Source organism: Camelus dromedarius, chromosome 15, assembly GCF_036321535.1.
Source record: "Camelus dromedarius isolate mCamDro1 chromosome 15, mCamDro1.pat, whole genome shotgun sequence".
Lineage (NCBI taxonomy): Eukaryota > Metazoa > Chordata > Mammalia > Artiodactyla > Camelidae > Camelus > Camelus dromedarius.
In genome coordinates, this window is record NC_087450.1 from 9,921,968 (window position 1) to 9,938,326 (window position 16,359).

The window sequence follows — 16,359 nt, forward strand, 5'->3', positions numbered from 1 at the left end:
GACTATACTTCAATTAAAAAAAAAAAAGTCATCTTCCCGTCTGCAGTTTGCTTCAAAATAATCTGAGGATGGTGGGTAGGCTATAGGTGAAACAAAATTGACTATAAGTAGATACCTGAAGTGGGTGAAAAAGTAAAAATTAGCTCCCACTAAAGGAAAAAAACAAATCTGCCCTGCCACTCCTCAGGCTGGGAGGACAAACATAGGTAAGGCCAGCTACATTACCATGATACAATATTCCTCCCAAAGGCACGTTGCAGCTGAAGTGTCAAAACCACCCCCTTCTTGCGTGACTACTGCTTTCCGACTCCCTGGGAAACCTTGTTCTCTAAAATGATAGACCATCAGAAACTTTGCCATTTGAAATTTTATCAGTAAAAATGAAACACCCCTCTGTTGCCAGTAGGATCTAAGTCACGTTGACACAGAGAAGCAGTCTTGATTTGCAACCCAGGTTCAGAGCTTCAGATAAGGGGCTTCTGAACACAGCGTCCCCAGTTTATCCTGACTTTGCCCTTTCTAAGGAAATGAACCTGGGTCTACTGTGCAGCTCAGACCAGATGTTGACTCCTGCTTTCCTTTAAGCCTATCAAAACACTGCTCCTTAAATTTCTATCCTTCCTAAATTCAATTCCTGTAACTCTCTGCCTATTTGGCGAGACACCCCATAGTTCCTCTGTTACCTGGTCTCCTTCACTGTAATGAGTTAACCTGATTTTGTCAAAATACGGGTTTCTCCCTGGTGATCCTAGGCTGATTATGACGTAAGCAACAGAGTTATTGGCGTTCTTTATATTATTCTCTCCACTATTGCAATGATTCACATTTTCCATAACATTTCCAAGTTTTTAAAAAGCCGTCACTCCGTATTTTAATAGTGCACACCAGGACAGTGTTCGAGATCTGTGCAAGGCAGAATGATTACACCCCCAAAACATCCACATCCTAACCCCTGGCACCTGTGAACGTCATCTTACTAGCAAAAGGGACTTCGCAGGTGGAGCTAAAACCTTGAGATGGGAGAGTATTCTGGATTATCCAGATGAGCCCAATGCCATCAAGTGGGCCCTTAACAGCAAAGAGGCTTTCCTGGCTGTAGTCAGAGAGAGACGTGATGTTGGAAGAAGGGTCAGAGATGCAACGTTGCTGGCTTTGGAGGAGAAAGGGGCCACAAGCCAAAGATTGTGGGCAGCCTCTGGAAGACAAGAAAGGCCAGGAGACAAATTCTCCTCTAGAACCTCCAGAAAGGAGCGCAGCCCTGTTGGTAAGTTTGATTTTAACCCAATGAGGCCCGAATCAGAGTTCTACCCTACAGAACTATGAGATAATAGATCTGTGCTGCTTTAAGCCACATTCATGGTAATTTGATATAGCAGCAATAGAAAATGAATGCAAAATCACCCAGAGGAGTGAGGAAAGGCAGAAATGAGCCAAGGATGCCTGGGGCGACGCCAACACTTCAGACAAGAGGGGAAAGAATGGTGAGTCAGTGGAGGAGACAGTAAGGGAGACACCAAACAGTAGAAAAGCCTGGAGAGAACAGCAAAGGAAGAAGCTCCAAGGAGAAAGTAGTCCAGAGATTTAAACTGCCTGTTCTTTAAAGTAAGGACTGAAGGAGGTTACACAGGCTTTCCATTTTAAAGCACGTTACTTTCTTGTTTGTTTCCCCTGTGAGTTCCCCGTTTGTACATAGCAAACTCCTTCACCTGAAACGATCACTGTCTCCCTTCACGTTAAAAGCCTGAGTTTGAGAACTTTCACAACCTCAATCCACGTTATAAACCCATCAAGGTAATTACTCTGGTTCCAGAAGAGCAGGTTTTACCACATCATAAACCAGAAGGAAATGTAGCTATTTTTGTGTTAATTCTAGTTATTTGACTCTGCGGGACAGCCTACCCCAAGGGCGAGAGCAGCGCACCCAGGCTGGCCTGCCAGGCAGACCCAATCCCCATATTTAAACACTGCCCAGATCTACCCCCAACCCTCATACTTAAAAGTCCCCAAATGACTCCTCATTAAAATATCCTCTCTACAGACCTTCTCAGCTAATTTGGAAAATGGCAAATTATTTCACCCCAGTGAGACAGTTGATAGCTTGAGTATCTTAGAGAACACTTACATTCTAAAAGGCAAGTTTTACAAATGAAAAGAAACCCTCAAAGTGTAGATTCTCAGGCCTTAAGACTAAGTGAGGAACGTGGAGAGGAGGGTATTCTTAAATGATTAACTCATCACTCTCATCCAGTTTTGACAATCTGGGCCTAATGCCTCATTCTCACATGAAGGCCTTGCCATATGACTGTTTTCTCTGCCTGAATACCCCATTCATTCTTCAGAATGGTTATTTTCGTGGGGGGCTGTCCCAGATTACGTTGGCCCCTTCGGTTACAGGCCCCCACAGTACACCCGTACATCCTCTGAAATGCTCATCTCACCGGCAATACTTGTTCAGTGTCTGTCACCTTCTCCACTGGATGACAAGTTCTGTGAGGTGAGGACGAGGTCTGCCTTCTGCTGTGTTCACTGTTACCTTCTTGGTCTCCAGCATATGGCAGATACTCAAATATTTGTTGATAATCAAATAAATCAATGAAGGGGGCCAAGTGCTCTTACTCTGGGTTTACATTTCTACATTAGCGGTTCCTGGAAATGGTGACTTCAAGTTCCTTAAATGGGACTTAGATGGCAATTAAACATTGGGGCCCCTCAAAGCTAAAGGACCAAAACCACAGGGTTTCTAAAACCCACCTAATAGCCCATGTTCATCCCGGGTCTTGTCCAAAGCCTGAAGCAGCAAATAAACACAAGAACAAGTGGGGCAGATTTTCAACACAGGTGCCGAGACAACTCAGTGGGAAGAAAGGTTCCTCTTTTTCACAAATGGTGTTGGAACAACTGAATATGCACATGTAAAATGACACTGGATTCCTTCCTGACGCTGTACACAAAAATTAACTCAAGATGGATCACAGACTGAATTCAAGAGTCCAAACTATACAACTCTTGAAGGAAAACATAGCAGTAAATGTTTGTAACTTTGGGTTATTCAAAACTTTCTTACCAGTGATGCCAAAAGGCTAAGTGACAAGTAAAGCTGACTTTATCAAAATTAAAACCTTTTGTGCTTCAAAGGACACTATCAAAATGAAAATACAACCCACAGTACGAGAGAAAATATGTGTAAATCATGTATCCAATAAGGACTTGTATCCAGAATATATAAAGTACTCTTACAGCTCAACACTAAATGCCCAGGGTGGGGTGCAGCTAGGTGGAGACTGTGGGGCTGGGGGCGGGAGAGCGATGGCTAATCGGTATGACATTCCATCTTGGGGTGATGAAGACATTCTCGAATCAACTGTGCTGATGGTCACACAACCCTATGACTATAATAAAAACTCCTGAACTGCACGCTGCAAATGGGTGAATTGTATGGTATGTGAATTATATCTCAGTAAAGCTGTTAAAATTTTTAAAAGTAGGATAAAGAAATGCCATGCTATTTCAAAACATCACACGTTTGTTAGAAACCAATCACACACGCGTTTTCCCAAGCAGAAAGGAAAACACAAGTTTCTGTCTTCTGGGACACACGGGGTCCCGAGCTCATTCATTCTCCCGCGGGCCTGCGCAACTGTCAAGGGCTCAGTGCAGGAATTCCCATCCCGGTGAATCGTGGGCCCGCAGGCTTCTGGCATGGAAGTACCTGAATTCTATACAGCCGTGTATTTTTCTCTTTTAACAATAAACTGTCCTTGAAATACTACACAAAATATTATTTTCTTTCTGTCCAGCAGAGACAGATTCGCTCTGTCATCGGAAACTCATGGGGTGAGGTGTTTGGGGCAGGCCAGACGGCCAGGTGACCAAACCCTGAGTGTCAGATGCCGGACTTCTGAGCTCCTGATTTGTTCTCTCCCTGCCTCCCTTTCTCTTGTCCAGGTTCTTCAGCCCCAGGACCAAGGTCTAAATCCCCACCCCAACCCCCATTCCAAGAGCGCTGGGTGGGAAGAGAGAAAGGCACCTCCTGGCTCTGGGGCTCCCATCTGAGTGTCGTCCTCCCCCGACTCCTGAGCCACTTTACTTCCCTTCTTCACGCCCAAGGCGGAGCTTGGTTGGGGGTCCTGGAAGCAATTCCTGCCCTGACATGTCAGAGGGGACCAGTGAACGCACAGGGAAGGATTCCAAAAGAAAAAAAGCAAAGACTTTTCTCAAGTGAAAATGGCCAGCCTAGAGGGGAGTTCACAGCAAGCACCAACAGATACTCGCTGAAATGAATGAACAAGTGGATTAGCAAGATAACCAACACTCAGACTTTAAGAAGTCCTTGAAACACAAAAGAAGATGGGGCTGGGTCTAAGGATGACAGAAACACAGTCGCACTAGGTGCTGCCGCTGACAACCGCTGAGGGCGCTCTGGGGGTAAACGGACATGGGAGTGCGGGTGGGAAGGTGGGTGGCTCTGCATCCGTCTGGCTTCAGAAAGTCAGAGAGCCCAGGTCACAGCTAGAACATCACGGTATTGGTTCCAGATTCTCTACAAAGGTGTCTACCTGTGGGAAAGAGAAAACCCATGAGTTAAACCTCACATTTCCAGGAGATTATACCCGTAATGCGCGCGTTGCCAAACCCGTGAGTTTCTGTGGGGAAGGGAAAGTGGGTATGGACAGGAAATGTCACCCGCCCAGGGCCACACAGTATCAAGGCGCAGAGCTGGAGAAGCCAGCGGTCTCACTTCCCTAGTTCCAGAATGCCTTCGAGGGGGAGTTAGCAGGAAGGTGCACCGTACAAGTCAAGTGTTTAACAATTACTAGCCCCTAACACTTCACAGAATAGGGGTTCCATCAGTCATGTATACGAGGTCCCTCAGGCTTCGGATTGTGGGGTGCACTTTGAGGTGCAGAGCACCAGACCCATACTGGAGTCTGAAGCGGTAAAAGTGCAATAAAGGAAAACCACCAGAAAGCAGGCATCTTTCCCACCCTCTTCAGGAGCTCTTCTTGTTTGGTTACTTCTTCAGAAAAATCATCATTGACGTCCAACACCAGCACTGGAATGTTGAGCAGGGCCTCAGAGTGGAGCCTGGAAGAAGTGGGAACATTCAGGGAACAGGAAAAAAGACGGCAAGTTTCACATACTCACCAAGTCTTACTAACTCAGAGGAGAGATCTAAGGTCACGCGGCTTCCCAATGAAATTTCATGTAAACAGCAGTTTAAAAAAAGAATTCAATAAAGTTGGATGGAAAGATGAGGCTGAGATTTCTCTTTAGTCTTGAGACTTCTACTGAAGGTCAGAGCCCCAGATGTTTTAAGTGGACAGCACACCAAGCCTGGGGGGAGAAGGGGCCAAAACTAGGAATGTCAACTTAGTAAACTGACAATGTCTAAAATTTTTCAACCCTTTGCCCTGAGCCAACGAGGTCATCATCACTGGTCACCATGTTCCATCCAAGAGGACGTCAAAAAATGAAAAAGCTGGAGAAATAGAATCTAACAAAAGGTTTCTTGGAATATCTAGATTACATCTAATTTTAAATTTCTAATTTGGATAATGCCTGACAATTTCAATACACTCTGAACATGCTTGTGGGGGTGCCATGTTGAACTTCCTGTATTGTAAAGACTGGCGGCAGGGTGACAGGGCGGCAGGGAGTCAGGGCGGCAGGGGAGCAGCGGGCCAGAGGGGCAGGGGGGCAGGGGCGCAGGACTGCAGGGAGGCAGGGAGGCAGGCCTCTGTCCGCTGCTGCTCTCTTTGCCACTTACGGGGTTGTCTTGTGGACAAGCCAGGCTTCGTGTTGACCATGAAGCTGCTCGAGATAGGCCAACTCAATTCCCTTCTCCTCCTCCCTGGCCCTCCGGCGCAGTCTCTTCAAGCAAACCTGGAAGACAATCCCCAGGCTCTGCTGAGCTCACTGCTGATCTCGGCTGTGACAGTGCAGTCTGGGGCTCTCAGACGCACTCGCCATGTCTATCCTGGGCTCTCTCGGCTATGACTTGTTTCTGCAGCCTTGTGTCCTTATTCAATCACAGGTTAGTGGCAAACATCATCCACCCGGGGTACCTGGAGTCACCCTTCTTTTCCCTCCTCCCAACCGCATCCAGGAAGTCACCGGGCTTTCTTTACTCTCTCCAGTTGGTTCTCTCCATGCCTCTCTCTCACCTCTGCCCTGGTCAGGCCCTCGTCACGTCACCGGGGCAGGGGCAGAACCTTCAGGCTCTCTGCCTCCTGCAGTGTATGGAAAGAGCAGCGGCCTTAAGGTCAGAAAGTCCAGGGTGAAATCCCCGTCTTCACCAGGAGCCTCCTCCTCAGCCTCCACTCAAACCCAAGGAGGCTGTGAGGACTCACAGGGGGAGGCATGTCAGGCTCCCAGCAAAAGCTGCTCTTTGCTCCCAGTTTTTCCACTCAGTCTGCCCTCCATATACTGCAATATACAGTCCTCCCTCAGGATCTGTGAAGGGGAGGGCTCCAGGACCCCCTGCAGATACCTAACTCCAAGGCTGCTCAAGTGGCTTGCAGGTGTAAAACGGTAGCCAGCTCTCCCCGTCAGCGGGGTCTGCACCTGCGAGTACGGAGGGCTGACTGTCATGGTCTTACTCTCCTGGCTTAAAACACTTTCCAGGGTCCTTACTGCCTACAGTTCAAGAAGTCTGAGTAACTTCACACTGACGATAGAGTAAGTAATCTGAAACATCTCTTTCACATCACATCATATCACTCACTCTGGGGCAGAATGTAAAACCTGAGTAGGTCAAAAGTAAAGGAAGTTAAAAAAAAAAAAAGAGGTTTCAGACTAACTCTCCATCCCCCACTGCTTCCAAAGTGTGCATAATTCCACTCTGCCTTCATCTGATGGGAGAGTTTGAAGCATAGTGTCACCTTCTCCTTCACTGGTCACACAGGACATTCTCGGAGTCTGGCCACCCCTCCTAAATCCCTACTCTCAACTTCCTCAGCTCTTCCCCTGGACTCACTGCTTCAGCCAGATCTGACCTTCTGCCTACAGTGCAGACCAAGCTCTTTCGAATCTCAAAATTTTTGTTCTATGCGTGTGTTTTGCCGGAATTGCCCGCCTTCCTCCCTTCTGCCCGAGAAACGCCCCGTTATTCAACGTGATCAGTCCTGGGAAGAACAGGTAGCCGCGCCCACTGATTTCGGACTTCTCTCTTTCAAACACTTAAACCTTATCTCCACATGTACAATATTCACAAAGGTACAGACTCTGCCGTTTCCCTCTCATCTCATCTTTCCTCAAAGGGAAGAAAGTTATATAAACACATTTCATTTATGATCTGATGTCCAACTTTTCAAACTGATCAACACAGATCTAACGGTTAGTACTTCCAGCATGCCCTTTACATCTCTTTCCGCTGAATCAAGAATTGTTGTAAAACGTAGATATGTCCTTGTCCTAGGGACTCTGTAATTTAGTTAGGTAACAAGTAAAACGAAATATGCAAACCAGCAGATCAAGTGCTAAGCTGTGAGGCTTAGATTAAGTGCAGCGGGTCAGATAAGGGAGGCAGCAGTTGGGCTCCGGCAGTCAGAGAGGCGCTTCCTGGAGGAGGCGGGGGCTCCCCCTTTACCTCTGGTCCCCGCTTACTTAGCACCGCTCTGAGAGCCGGGGCGCTGTGCTAGCCCTGGACAAACACAGACCACTAGTGGCACTTCAGCTGAGTCGGAGGATGGCGGGAGGTCTACACGGGGTGCTCTGAGGGCGTAGTGCCTAGGGGAGACCAGAGGCGGGCCACAGTCCATCTTGTTCAGGGCTTAGTGTGGGGCCTGGCAGAGGACGCGGTGGATAAATATTTGTCGCACGTGTTCATTTAACGTTTTCATTTCTGACCCAGTCTATCTCCATTTACCTGGTGCTCCTACGTCCACCGTTTACATTTTTACATTCCTTCACTCGGAACCTCCTCTCTTTCCTTCTGTCTTCCTGCTGGACACCCTCATCCTCGCTGCTGACTGCAGCAAGACATCGCTCCTCGTTTCCTTCCCTCCCCCATCACACAGCTCTACTCCACTGGCTTCCAGCTCCTCAGTCCTCCACCCAAGATGACCGACAGTAGTGACTTGCTGTGCACTTTCAGAAACATTTTATGCATGTACACTTTCTTACCCCAGCCTTGCTTTCTAAAACACACACCTAAAAGGGGTCCTATCGCTCCGTTGTTTTGTTGTTACGTATCACTATAGTACTTTCTAATTCTTTTTCATGACTTCAGAGTTTAACAGGGCATAGATGGAGCATCATATATTCAGCCGGTCCCTACTGATGACCTCGTGGGTTGTTTGCAATAACTTGCTATTACAACCAACGCTGCCTTGCACATGAGCCACAGTGCCGCGTGGGAGAGTATTTACGGAGTAAATTCCAAGGAGCATGATTAATAGGGCAAAGGTCTGTACACTTGCTAGTACAGACTGCCACACTGCCTGCCTCCTTAGAGGCTGACCAAGTCACATTCCTGCCTGCAAGGTAGCTTCAGGATTTCTAAACATAGCAAAAAGCTATCTAATTTTCCTCTCTGAGAAAAACATCATCGGCATTAATGAAAATGTATATTTTTAAAAATGTGACTTTATGTTTTCAATTAGACACAAGGGCAGAGCAATTCTTTTTATAAAAGCTGTAATTATTCATTCATTGCTGGCAGGCAACATTGATGCTAAAGTCTCTCCTGTTAAAATAGGTAACATTTCCCTTTGCACTATTAATTGGCTTAACAGAGCAAACTTTTCTTCTTCCCCAGAAGTCTAGGCAAATTTCTATTTTGAGCATTTGGCATGATTCTTGCTTTATTGATATGGTTACAAGAAGTTCTATTTTTCACAAAATCCTGTACAAACAGTGCTTTATTCTGGTCCCGCTTTACCTCAGTCCTCAGAGGAAGACACACCTGAATGCGACTAGGAAAGACAGAGCATCTGGCCACGGCAGGGGAGGGGCCCTTCTGTCAACCCGCCCCTTCACTTACTGGCCCCACCCCCTTGAAGAGCTGCCGTGCGGACTGCGTGGAGTCAGAGACAGCAACTGGACGGTGACTGCTGGTGGCTCTGGCCCCTGTGCCTCCCGAGCCCCACACCCAGGTGCCACTTGTCCCCAGGCCCTTCCCGCACGCTGTCTCCATGCCGCAAACACGGCCTGGCTCTTGGCGGCACACTGGCCAGCTACACTCTCTTGTCCTGATTCCACGGGGCACGGAGGCCCAGCCACTTCTTTTCTGATTTTTTAATTGTTGGTTCGCTTGTTTTCTACAGTTTAGGGAAGAGCAGGTGGGAAGGAGCAAAAGGCCCACCTCAGGCCCACCTCCTGCGCACCAAACCCAGCATCTCCTAGGGCTCTGCGCCGGTGGCGGAGCGCCTGCACGGCTTCCCACGGGGAGATGTTGCCACTTCTGCTCTGCCCTCTTGGATCTCACAGAAGACATCGGCGGTAACTTCAAGGGATGGGCATCGGCATCCCTGGGCTCCTGGCTCTAACGGCATCAAAACAGCACCCAAATCCCCATGCAGTCACCAGATGAATACATTTTTTTCTACCATTAAATTACAATACTCCCTCAACCCTTATTCTTCCCCAGCTAGAAGACCTCAATTAGTCTCTCCAAACAGGTGTATCAGCCAGACCATAATAGTAACAATCACTACCACCATTGTCATCACCGCTGTCCCTTCTCACAAAGCCATTCTGAGTATACACAGAGGTCAGGAAGGCTTTCTTGCTTTCCTTACGGGTCCCAGCGTCCCAGCAGGTTAGGTCAGGTTAGGAACCAGGAAGAGGCTCAGCCAGTCCTCTTGATTCTTCTCCTAAGGCTTACCCCTTCAACCTGCCATTGTTTTCAACTATTCTGCTGGAAACCTGTCGCCTCCTCAACACCCAACCACAGTCGTCACCCAGTTCAGTCCACGGGGCTCTTACTCGTCCCTGGCCCAGGCCATGAGCCCTCCTGGGGCCCAGGACTTTCCTCTCGCCCTGAACCCTACACTCAGCTACTTCAAACCATCGTCTCTGGCAGGGCTCTCCTTTTCCCCTAATCACTGACACCAATCCCCACCCCTACAGTTCAGTCACCTGCAAAACTGGCCTTGTCTATTCCTGCTCCCAGGCAACGAAGCTACTCCAAGAGTCATAAATAAGAGACCCAGCCAGACTCAACTTAATTCTTCTCACAGAAGGTTCTCAGCCCTCTGGCTTCATCAAATGTCTACTGGAGTTTCACTGTAAACCTCAGACCCTACTTATGTCTGTGGAAGCTCTTTATTTCCTCCCATGATCTAGCTTCTGCTCCACAATCTTCAGAAACTCCTGACACAAAGAGCCCCAATATCTGGCCCCAGGCACACCCAGGGCCCCTTGCCGGGCTGCCACCTTCCTGAGGCCAGGCCTTCTGCGAGGTCATCTCCTCTCTGGCTCCTGTGAGCCGGTGCCATGGGGACTCTGCCAGCATTTTCTGACCCTGCTCAGTCTGCTCACAGGCATCCTCCTGTCCATAGGGCTCAGTCCTGTCTCCAAAAACCAATGGTCTCTCTAGCCTGAACAGAGTTTTCCCTCCTAAGATTATGTGGTGTACCTGGCATTTGACTGTATATCAGATGTATGTCTCACAAGCTGAGAGCAACACAATCTCTCAAAAAAATGTCCCCGCCTTGACTCAGAGTCCCACTCCAGAAGAGCCCTTAGAGATCACTAGTCTGAGACGCTGGACTCGACAGACAAGGGCCCCTCCAGGGGAAGGGCTCCCAGCGGCTGCCCATGGTCACTGCCTGCCAGCAGAGCCAAGCACCACTGCCACCTCCAGTCCTCAGTGCTCTGCCACAACCTCACCCTGCAGTGTGCTGGGCCGGCTCCACGGGCCAAGCCAGAGGGCCATGGGATGCAACTTCCGTGGTGCATCTCGCTTTAGCAGTGGCATCCTCAAAGGTCAGAGGGAGACTCTATGTTAGGGCAGTAACAGGATGATGTGTGGATACCCTCCTTTTCTTCCTCCTGACATGCTACTCAGGAAACCATCAAGACCACCACGGACTCTGATGACTCAGTTAGAAGGAAGGAAACGCTGAGGCAACTGGCTACAGGTTAGCTGGTCAGAAGGTCCAACCTGCAAACTGGGTGATAAAGATAATGCCCAACTTCCTCTGTGTGGTTCCTACTTCAAGAGGGACGCTTTCTATGCACGGTCAATTGCTTTAGCACTCTGCTGCAGAAAGCCAGTGGGAAAAGGGTGCTTACGCTAGAATGGGGGGGGGTGCTCACCCACTGCACACCGTGCTCCAGGGCACACCCACGATCGAATTTTTCCAACTGGAAAATCAGGGGCTTGGAGAACATCACCTCTGAAGTTTCATATGGCCCTGAAGTCCAAGGCTTTCGATTCTGTGTTACCTGGGGAGTAGCCTGGAGGTAGATGAAGCCATGCAATCCGAGCCGGCTAGCAAACTCCTGCAGGAGAAAAGAATGCCAGTCCTGATAGATATGCCATTCCATGCCACTGAGGGAACCGTTCTCAAAAAGATTCTTTGCAAAGATATACCTGGTTGGAAATGTAAGTGGGATAGGGGGAAGGCAGGAAGAATGGAAAATGGAATGAAAGACAAAAGAGAGAAGAAAAAAATCAATAACCAACTTGTTCGTGTCTGTCCAAACCACTTAACCTTTCTAGCTCATCAATCTTTTTTCCCCTTTTTCTTTTTTAATTGACATATAGTTGGCTCTTAACCTTTCTAGCTCCTCACCAAACTTGAAGAAATCTGAATTCTTCACCTATGTCCTTCCCTCCTTGCTCAACACTAAGATGAGAACAGCATTCAGACTACTAGGGGCCAAAATCACAGCTCTCCGGATGGATGAATCCACTGGAAGAAAAGGGGCGCTGAAAGAGAACGTCACTGGTCGCTAACAATTTTCCCTGCTGGATATCAGTCAAAACAGACAGTAAGTGGTGCACGTCAACTCGAACTTCTGAGATTTCCTTATTATTATTGTAAGTAAGCCCCCGAACAAAAAAAACCAACCTAGTATAAAGCATCTACCACTTTTAATTTAAGGACTTAAGGCTTCCACGCTTCTGGGCTGCTGAGCCATCCTCCTGTCTCACTGAGTGGGGAAGGAACTATGTATAAGTGGTGTCAGCCACGGAGCAGGAAGCGCGTCTTCTCCTGACTGCAGCATTACTGAGGAAGCAGACCCTCCTCCAAAGCAAGCACGGCTGGGCTCGTGCTTCCTCTCCTGCTGAGCTTCTAATCCAGACACAAGAGAGCTAACTCTTAAAAGCAAAGTGGCTTCCCGCCTTGCTTACTTCCACAACTGAAGGAGCATGTGGTAAACAGGACAGCAGAGCCAGCTAGAACCCACTGCTTCAGGAGGGTCGCTTCTGCTTTCAAACCTCAGGCATCTTGATACAAAGCACAATTTACATCTTTTAAACAATGAATTCCGGTTCCTAAGGCAACGCTCAGCAACTGGCCACTTGTGGGAAAATGAAATTCAGAAACCTTGTGTGTGAACGGCTCAGGGAAGCACACACCACAAGGCTGCGAGTGTTGTGATAAGAGAATGGGTTGCAGAGGCACATTCCTGAGTCGAATCCTGGCTTCCAAAGTCACTAGCTGTGTCACCACGGGCAAGTCATCAGCCCGTTTCTTCCTCTGAACAAAGACAGAAGAGTAGACCCCAGAGTTGTGAGGATTGTCCCTAATACTGACAAGGTGCTCACAAGAGTGACTGACACACAGGGCTCAAGACACTGTAGCTGTTATGATAACTACTTCATTGCCAGGCTATGTAGGGAGTAACCTGGGAGCCCCAGAAGCTGACCCTCCCAGTCTGGAATGGTTTAGCGAGAGTCTAGGTGAAGGTAACCAAAAAAGGAGGTGACTCTTTTTTTTCCCCCGAAACGAGCTCTCAGTTATTGACTACTTACAGTACAGTGATTCCGTATCTTAGCTGGTAATCAAAGACGGTTACGTATTAAGTGAGAGAAGACACAATCTCTCTTCCAGATAGCAAGAGGTTACTTTCATAATTCAGTTTCTGAAAAATGTTTTCAGCTTCTTCACAGGTAACATGGAAACTAAGATCTTACCAAGAGAAAGTAAATACCTATTAATAAGCCCCATTTAAAAAAGGGCTCTCGCCTGTTTTGAGGATGAGCCCTATTTCTCCCATGCTGCTGGTGATGGGGGCAGAGAGGGACTATAAGGGCGTGGTGCTGCCGCTGAGGGGAGGGAACCACTGCAGCACAGGAGAACCAGCTCGAGGACCTCGGTGTCGGGCGTCCCTGCTCTAAAATAAAACCACATGCTACTGTTTCTCTGAACTGAAACAGAAAAGGCTGAGATTTCTTCCTCCTGTCATCCACTCTCCCAAACAACCCAGCTGCCTCCTCCTTTGGAACACCTGTGACACAGCCTCAGGGTTCCCTGTTAGACTAAAGTCACCATGAAGGCAGAGACTGGGTCTGCTTTGCTGACCTCTGGAGCCCCCAGGCCTGGCCTGGAGCCTGAACACAGGCAGCATTCAGTGAGAATCTATGCTGAGCAAATGAACAAATGAATAAATTTTTAAATGAGTGGAAAGGCTGTAAATTATCATCATGGATTAGAATGTGTAATTAGTTATACTCTTTGTCTCAAAAATGCCCCCTCTGAAAAAAAATATAGGATGTTGTAGATCCTTATAGTGCAATCCTCATCTCCTCCTTTACAAGTACATGTTAAGATCTTGCAACTTCTAAACAAAATATTTCTACCTTTGAGGGGTCTCTCATGAGCCTGCCTCACTAAAGGGCTGGAAATCAAAAGACTGATGGTGAACGCTTCCAAGCAACACACATAGTTATACACAATGCATCTTCCTAATCTGAGAGGCGCGGTTTGGGAGAAGGGAGAGGAATGTAGGTAGCAGTATGGCCAATAGTTGAAAAAGAACCCAAATCTACAGCCAAACCATTTATAATTCATATATTTAGCTTTTAAAAAGAGCCGTCTCTCTCTTGGAGTCCAGAGAGAAGGAAGCCTAGCCTGGAGGGGTTGTTCTCATTTCTGGAATGGTTTTTAAGTAATGTTTAAAAAAATCACAAAACACTGACAAATGTACCCTCAGTTTTTCCTCCAGGAGGCTTTATGGGAGCACTAACAAGTAGAACTAGTTTGTCTAATTTGGAATTAAATGGGTAACCAATCTAGTGTCCTCAGAAGTGAATGGACAATACAAATGTAGCATCTTCTATTTTGTAACTCAGAGGGGCTTAAGATAGACCATCGTGCTTTAAGCCACCATTTCACTGACACAGGTCATTCATGGCCTTTAGATAAAAAACCCCCCAGCAATGTCCAGGTCAAGGCACCCTTACTTCACCTCCGAGTGGTGTAAACACAAGTCACAGCCTGGTCATGTGGCAGAACCAGGAATCCCGGAGCCCAGAGGGACTAGCTCCTCTAGAACAGACGAGCTTAGCTCCCCAGCTAGCTGCGAGCCTTGACTGGCAGCGACTCTGGTGGGGGTGGTCCAGCTCAGCGCAAATGTGCAATTTCTACTCAGGAATCCTTTCTCGAAGAATAAAAAAAGGAAAAACATATTTCTCCTACCATTTTAGGAACACAAATTTTAATTCCGTCTGCTTTTTTCTCAAAGGTGATCACCAACCACCAATTCATTTGGTTTGCTAGAAGATACTCTGCTACTTAAGTGTCTACTCTATGCCTTTTAGCATGTAATGGTTACACTAGGTAGCTACCAGCCTGCCTCGACGTTAGAAAATAAGGAAACATAATCAGTGTCAATATGAGAAATTAAGTGCATTCAGTTTATGAGAAACACAATTTCCTTTCCTGACATATATGGGAACTCTGTGAAATTTATAAGTCCGAACAAATCTGTATAGTGTTGTCTTTAAAAAGAAGGCAATTTTCCCAAGTATAATTTTCAATGAGCAGAGCAGTGCAGGGTCTGAGCGAGAGGAGAAAGCACGCAGGGCTGAACACGGAGCCCGTGACCGGCGTGGGGTCTCAGGGTCTTACCTGTCACTGTACACAGACCTCTCAAAGATCTGTACTGCCTTGTTGGCCTCTAAGAGTTTCTCAGGTAAGGGCTCCAACTGTACTTTCAGGCGGCTCATAAAAGAAAACGTCTGGAACGTGTAGGACCATCGTGCCGGCTTCTGGTACATCATATCCAGCAAGTTTCCGAGATTTGGAGCTGTGCCGGCCTAGAGGCAAATTACAAGATGGAGAATTTCCTAGAAGGCGTGAACCACCTCCTATCCCCGCCCCCACCCTGCAGGTGTGATAACCAGTGAGAGAAGCTACTATAAAAGTTTCCTTCCACTAAAAAGATACAATCACACCCCTCAGCTTAGTCAAAAATACATCATCAAGGAAGAGATCTTCCTACCTTATGAGACAAGACTCTGACAGAGGGAAATGGCACACCACCGTTAACACACCAGAGAGACCAGAGGGAGAACCACACAAAGGCTAGCACAGCCACCGACTGAAGGGCTTGCAGAGCCGGTCGGAGGAGGGGCTGGCAACCAACAGCCATCTAAACCTCTCCTTGGAGCGGAGCACTTTGTTGCTTCTCTTTTGAGCTTCCATTTGTGGCTACTTCTTTTTAAAACTTCAACCCAGACAAGAGAGTAACATTATTTGAAAATCAAACCAACCAAATAGAGTGCTCTCTCTCTTACAGCAAGGCTATAATTTGTTAAGCAAACAAACAAATGAACAGACAAAAACAAACAAATCTCTCCTCCTCGATTCTGGAGACTTTACGAAAGGCATCTGAAAACCCACTTACTCAGCAGGTGCAGGTGGGAACATGTGTAAGGTGCTCAGGAACCCTGGGTTCCTCCCCTGGGCTCTGCCACTGACTCAGTGCAAAAGTGAGTTCTGAGCAAAGCATTCTGGATCTGCATTCATTCAGTCACCATTAACTGAAGGCCTGTGTGGAGGAGACACTACATGAGCTGGGTGCTACGAGGGGCACAGAAAACAAAACTAAGATTTATCTCAGTGTTCACTGTGCTCTGTTATCTCATTCAATCTGCAAAAACAGCTTCATGAGGTAGGTACTATGGTTACGCACATGTTCTTGAGAATATCCTCTCAGAAAGGCTAAGTAACTTACTTGTCCAAGGTTTCGTGGTAAGTGTTCAGTGGACACTCAAACCTGGCTTCCTCTAACTTCTTTATTCTAATACTTCTCCATATTAAGGCGAGCGAGACATGGCTCCCAAACTCAAGGAGCTCATAATGCAAAAGGAAAGGGGTGACAACGATACAGAGAGCTAGACTATAAAGCAGAACACAGCATGAAGGGGTGATCATGTATGGTGGAGGGAATCTGAGAAAG

General features: G+C 47.4%; 1 protein-coding gene across 5 annotated transcripts in view; it reads right to left on the bottom strand.

Annotated features, from left to right (window-relative positions):
• Nucleotides 1-4,293: 4,293 nt before the first annotated feature.
• DGUOK (deoxyguanosine kinase) overlaps nt 4,294-16,359 on the bottom strand; it is a 30,800-nt gene continuing 18,734 nt past the window's right edge. For 3 of the 5 annotated variants that reach the window (XM_010988929.3, XM_031467318.2, XM_031467314.2), the window contains 5 exons: nt 15,027-15,214; nt 11,392-11,539; nt 5,768-5,883; nt 4,986-5,085; nt 4,294-4,556 (listed from right to left, as the gene is read on the bottom strand). In XM_010988929.3, the coding sequence (XP_010987231.1) occupies nt 4,518-4,556; nt 4,986-5,085; nt 5,768-5,883; nt 11,392-11,539; nt 15,027-15,214 (591 nt within the window). In that variant the 3' untranslated portion in view covers nt 4,294-4,517. Of the gene's footprint in view, nt 4,557-4,985; nt 5,086-5,145; nt 5,335-5,767; nt 5,884-11,391; nt 11,540-15,026; nt 15,215-15,804; nt 15,949-16,359 lie in introns of all 5 variants that reach the window. The other 2 variants (XM_031467315.2, XR_837849.3) reach the window with 2 other exon arrangements.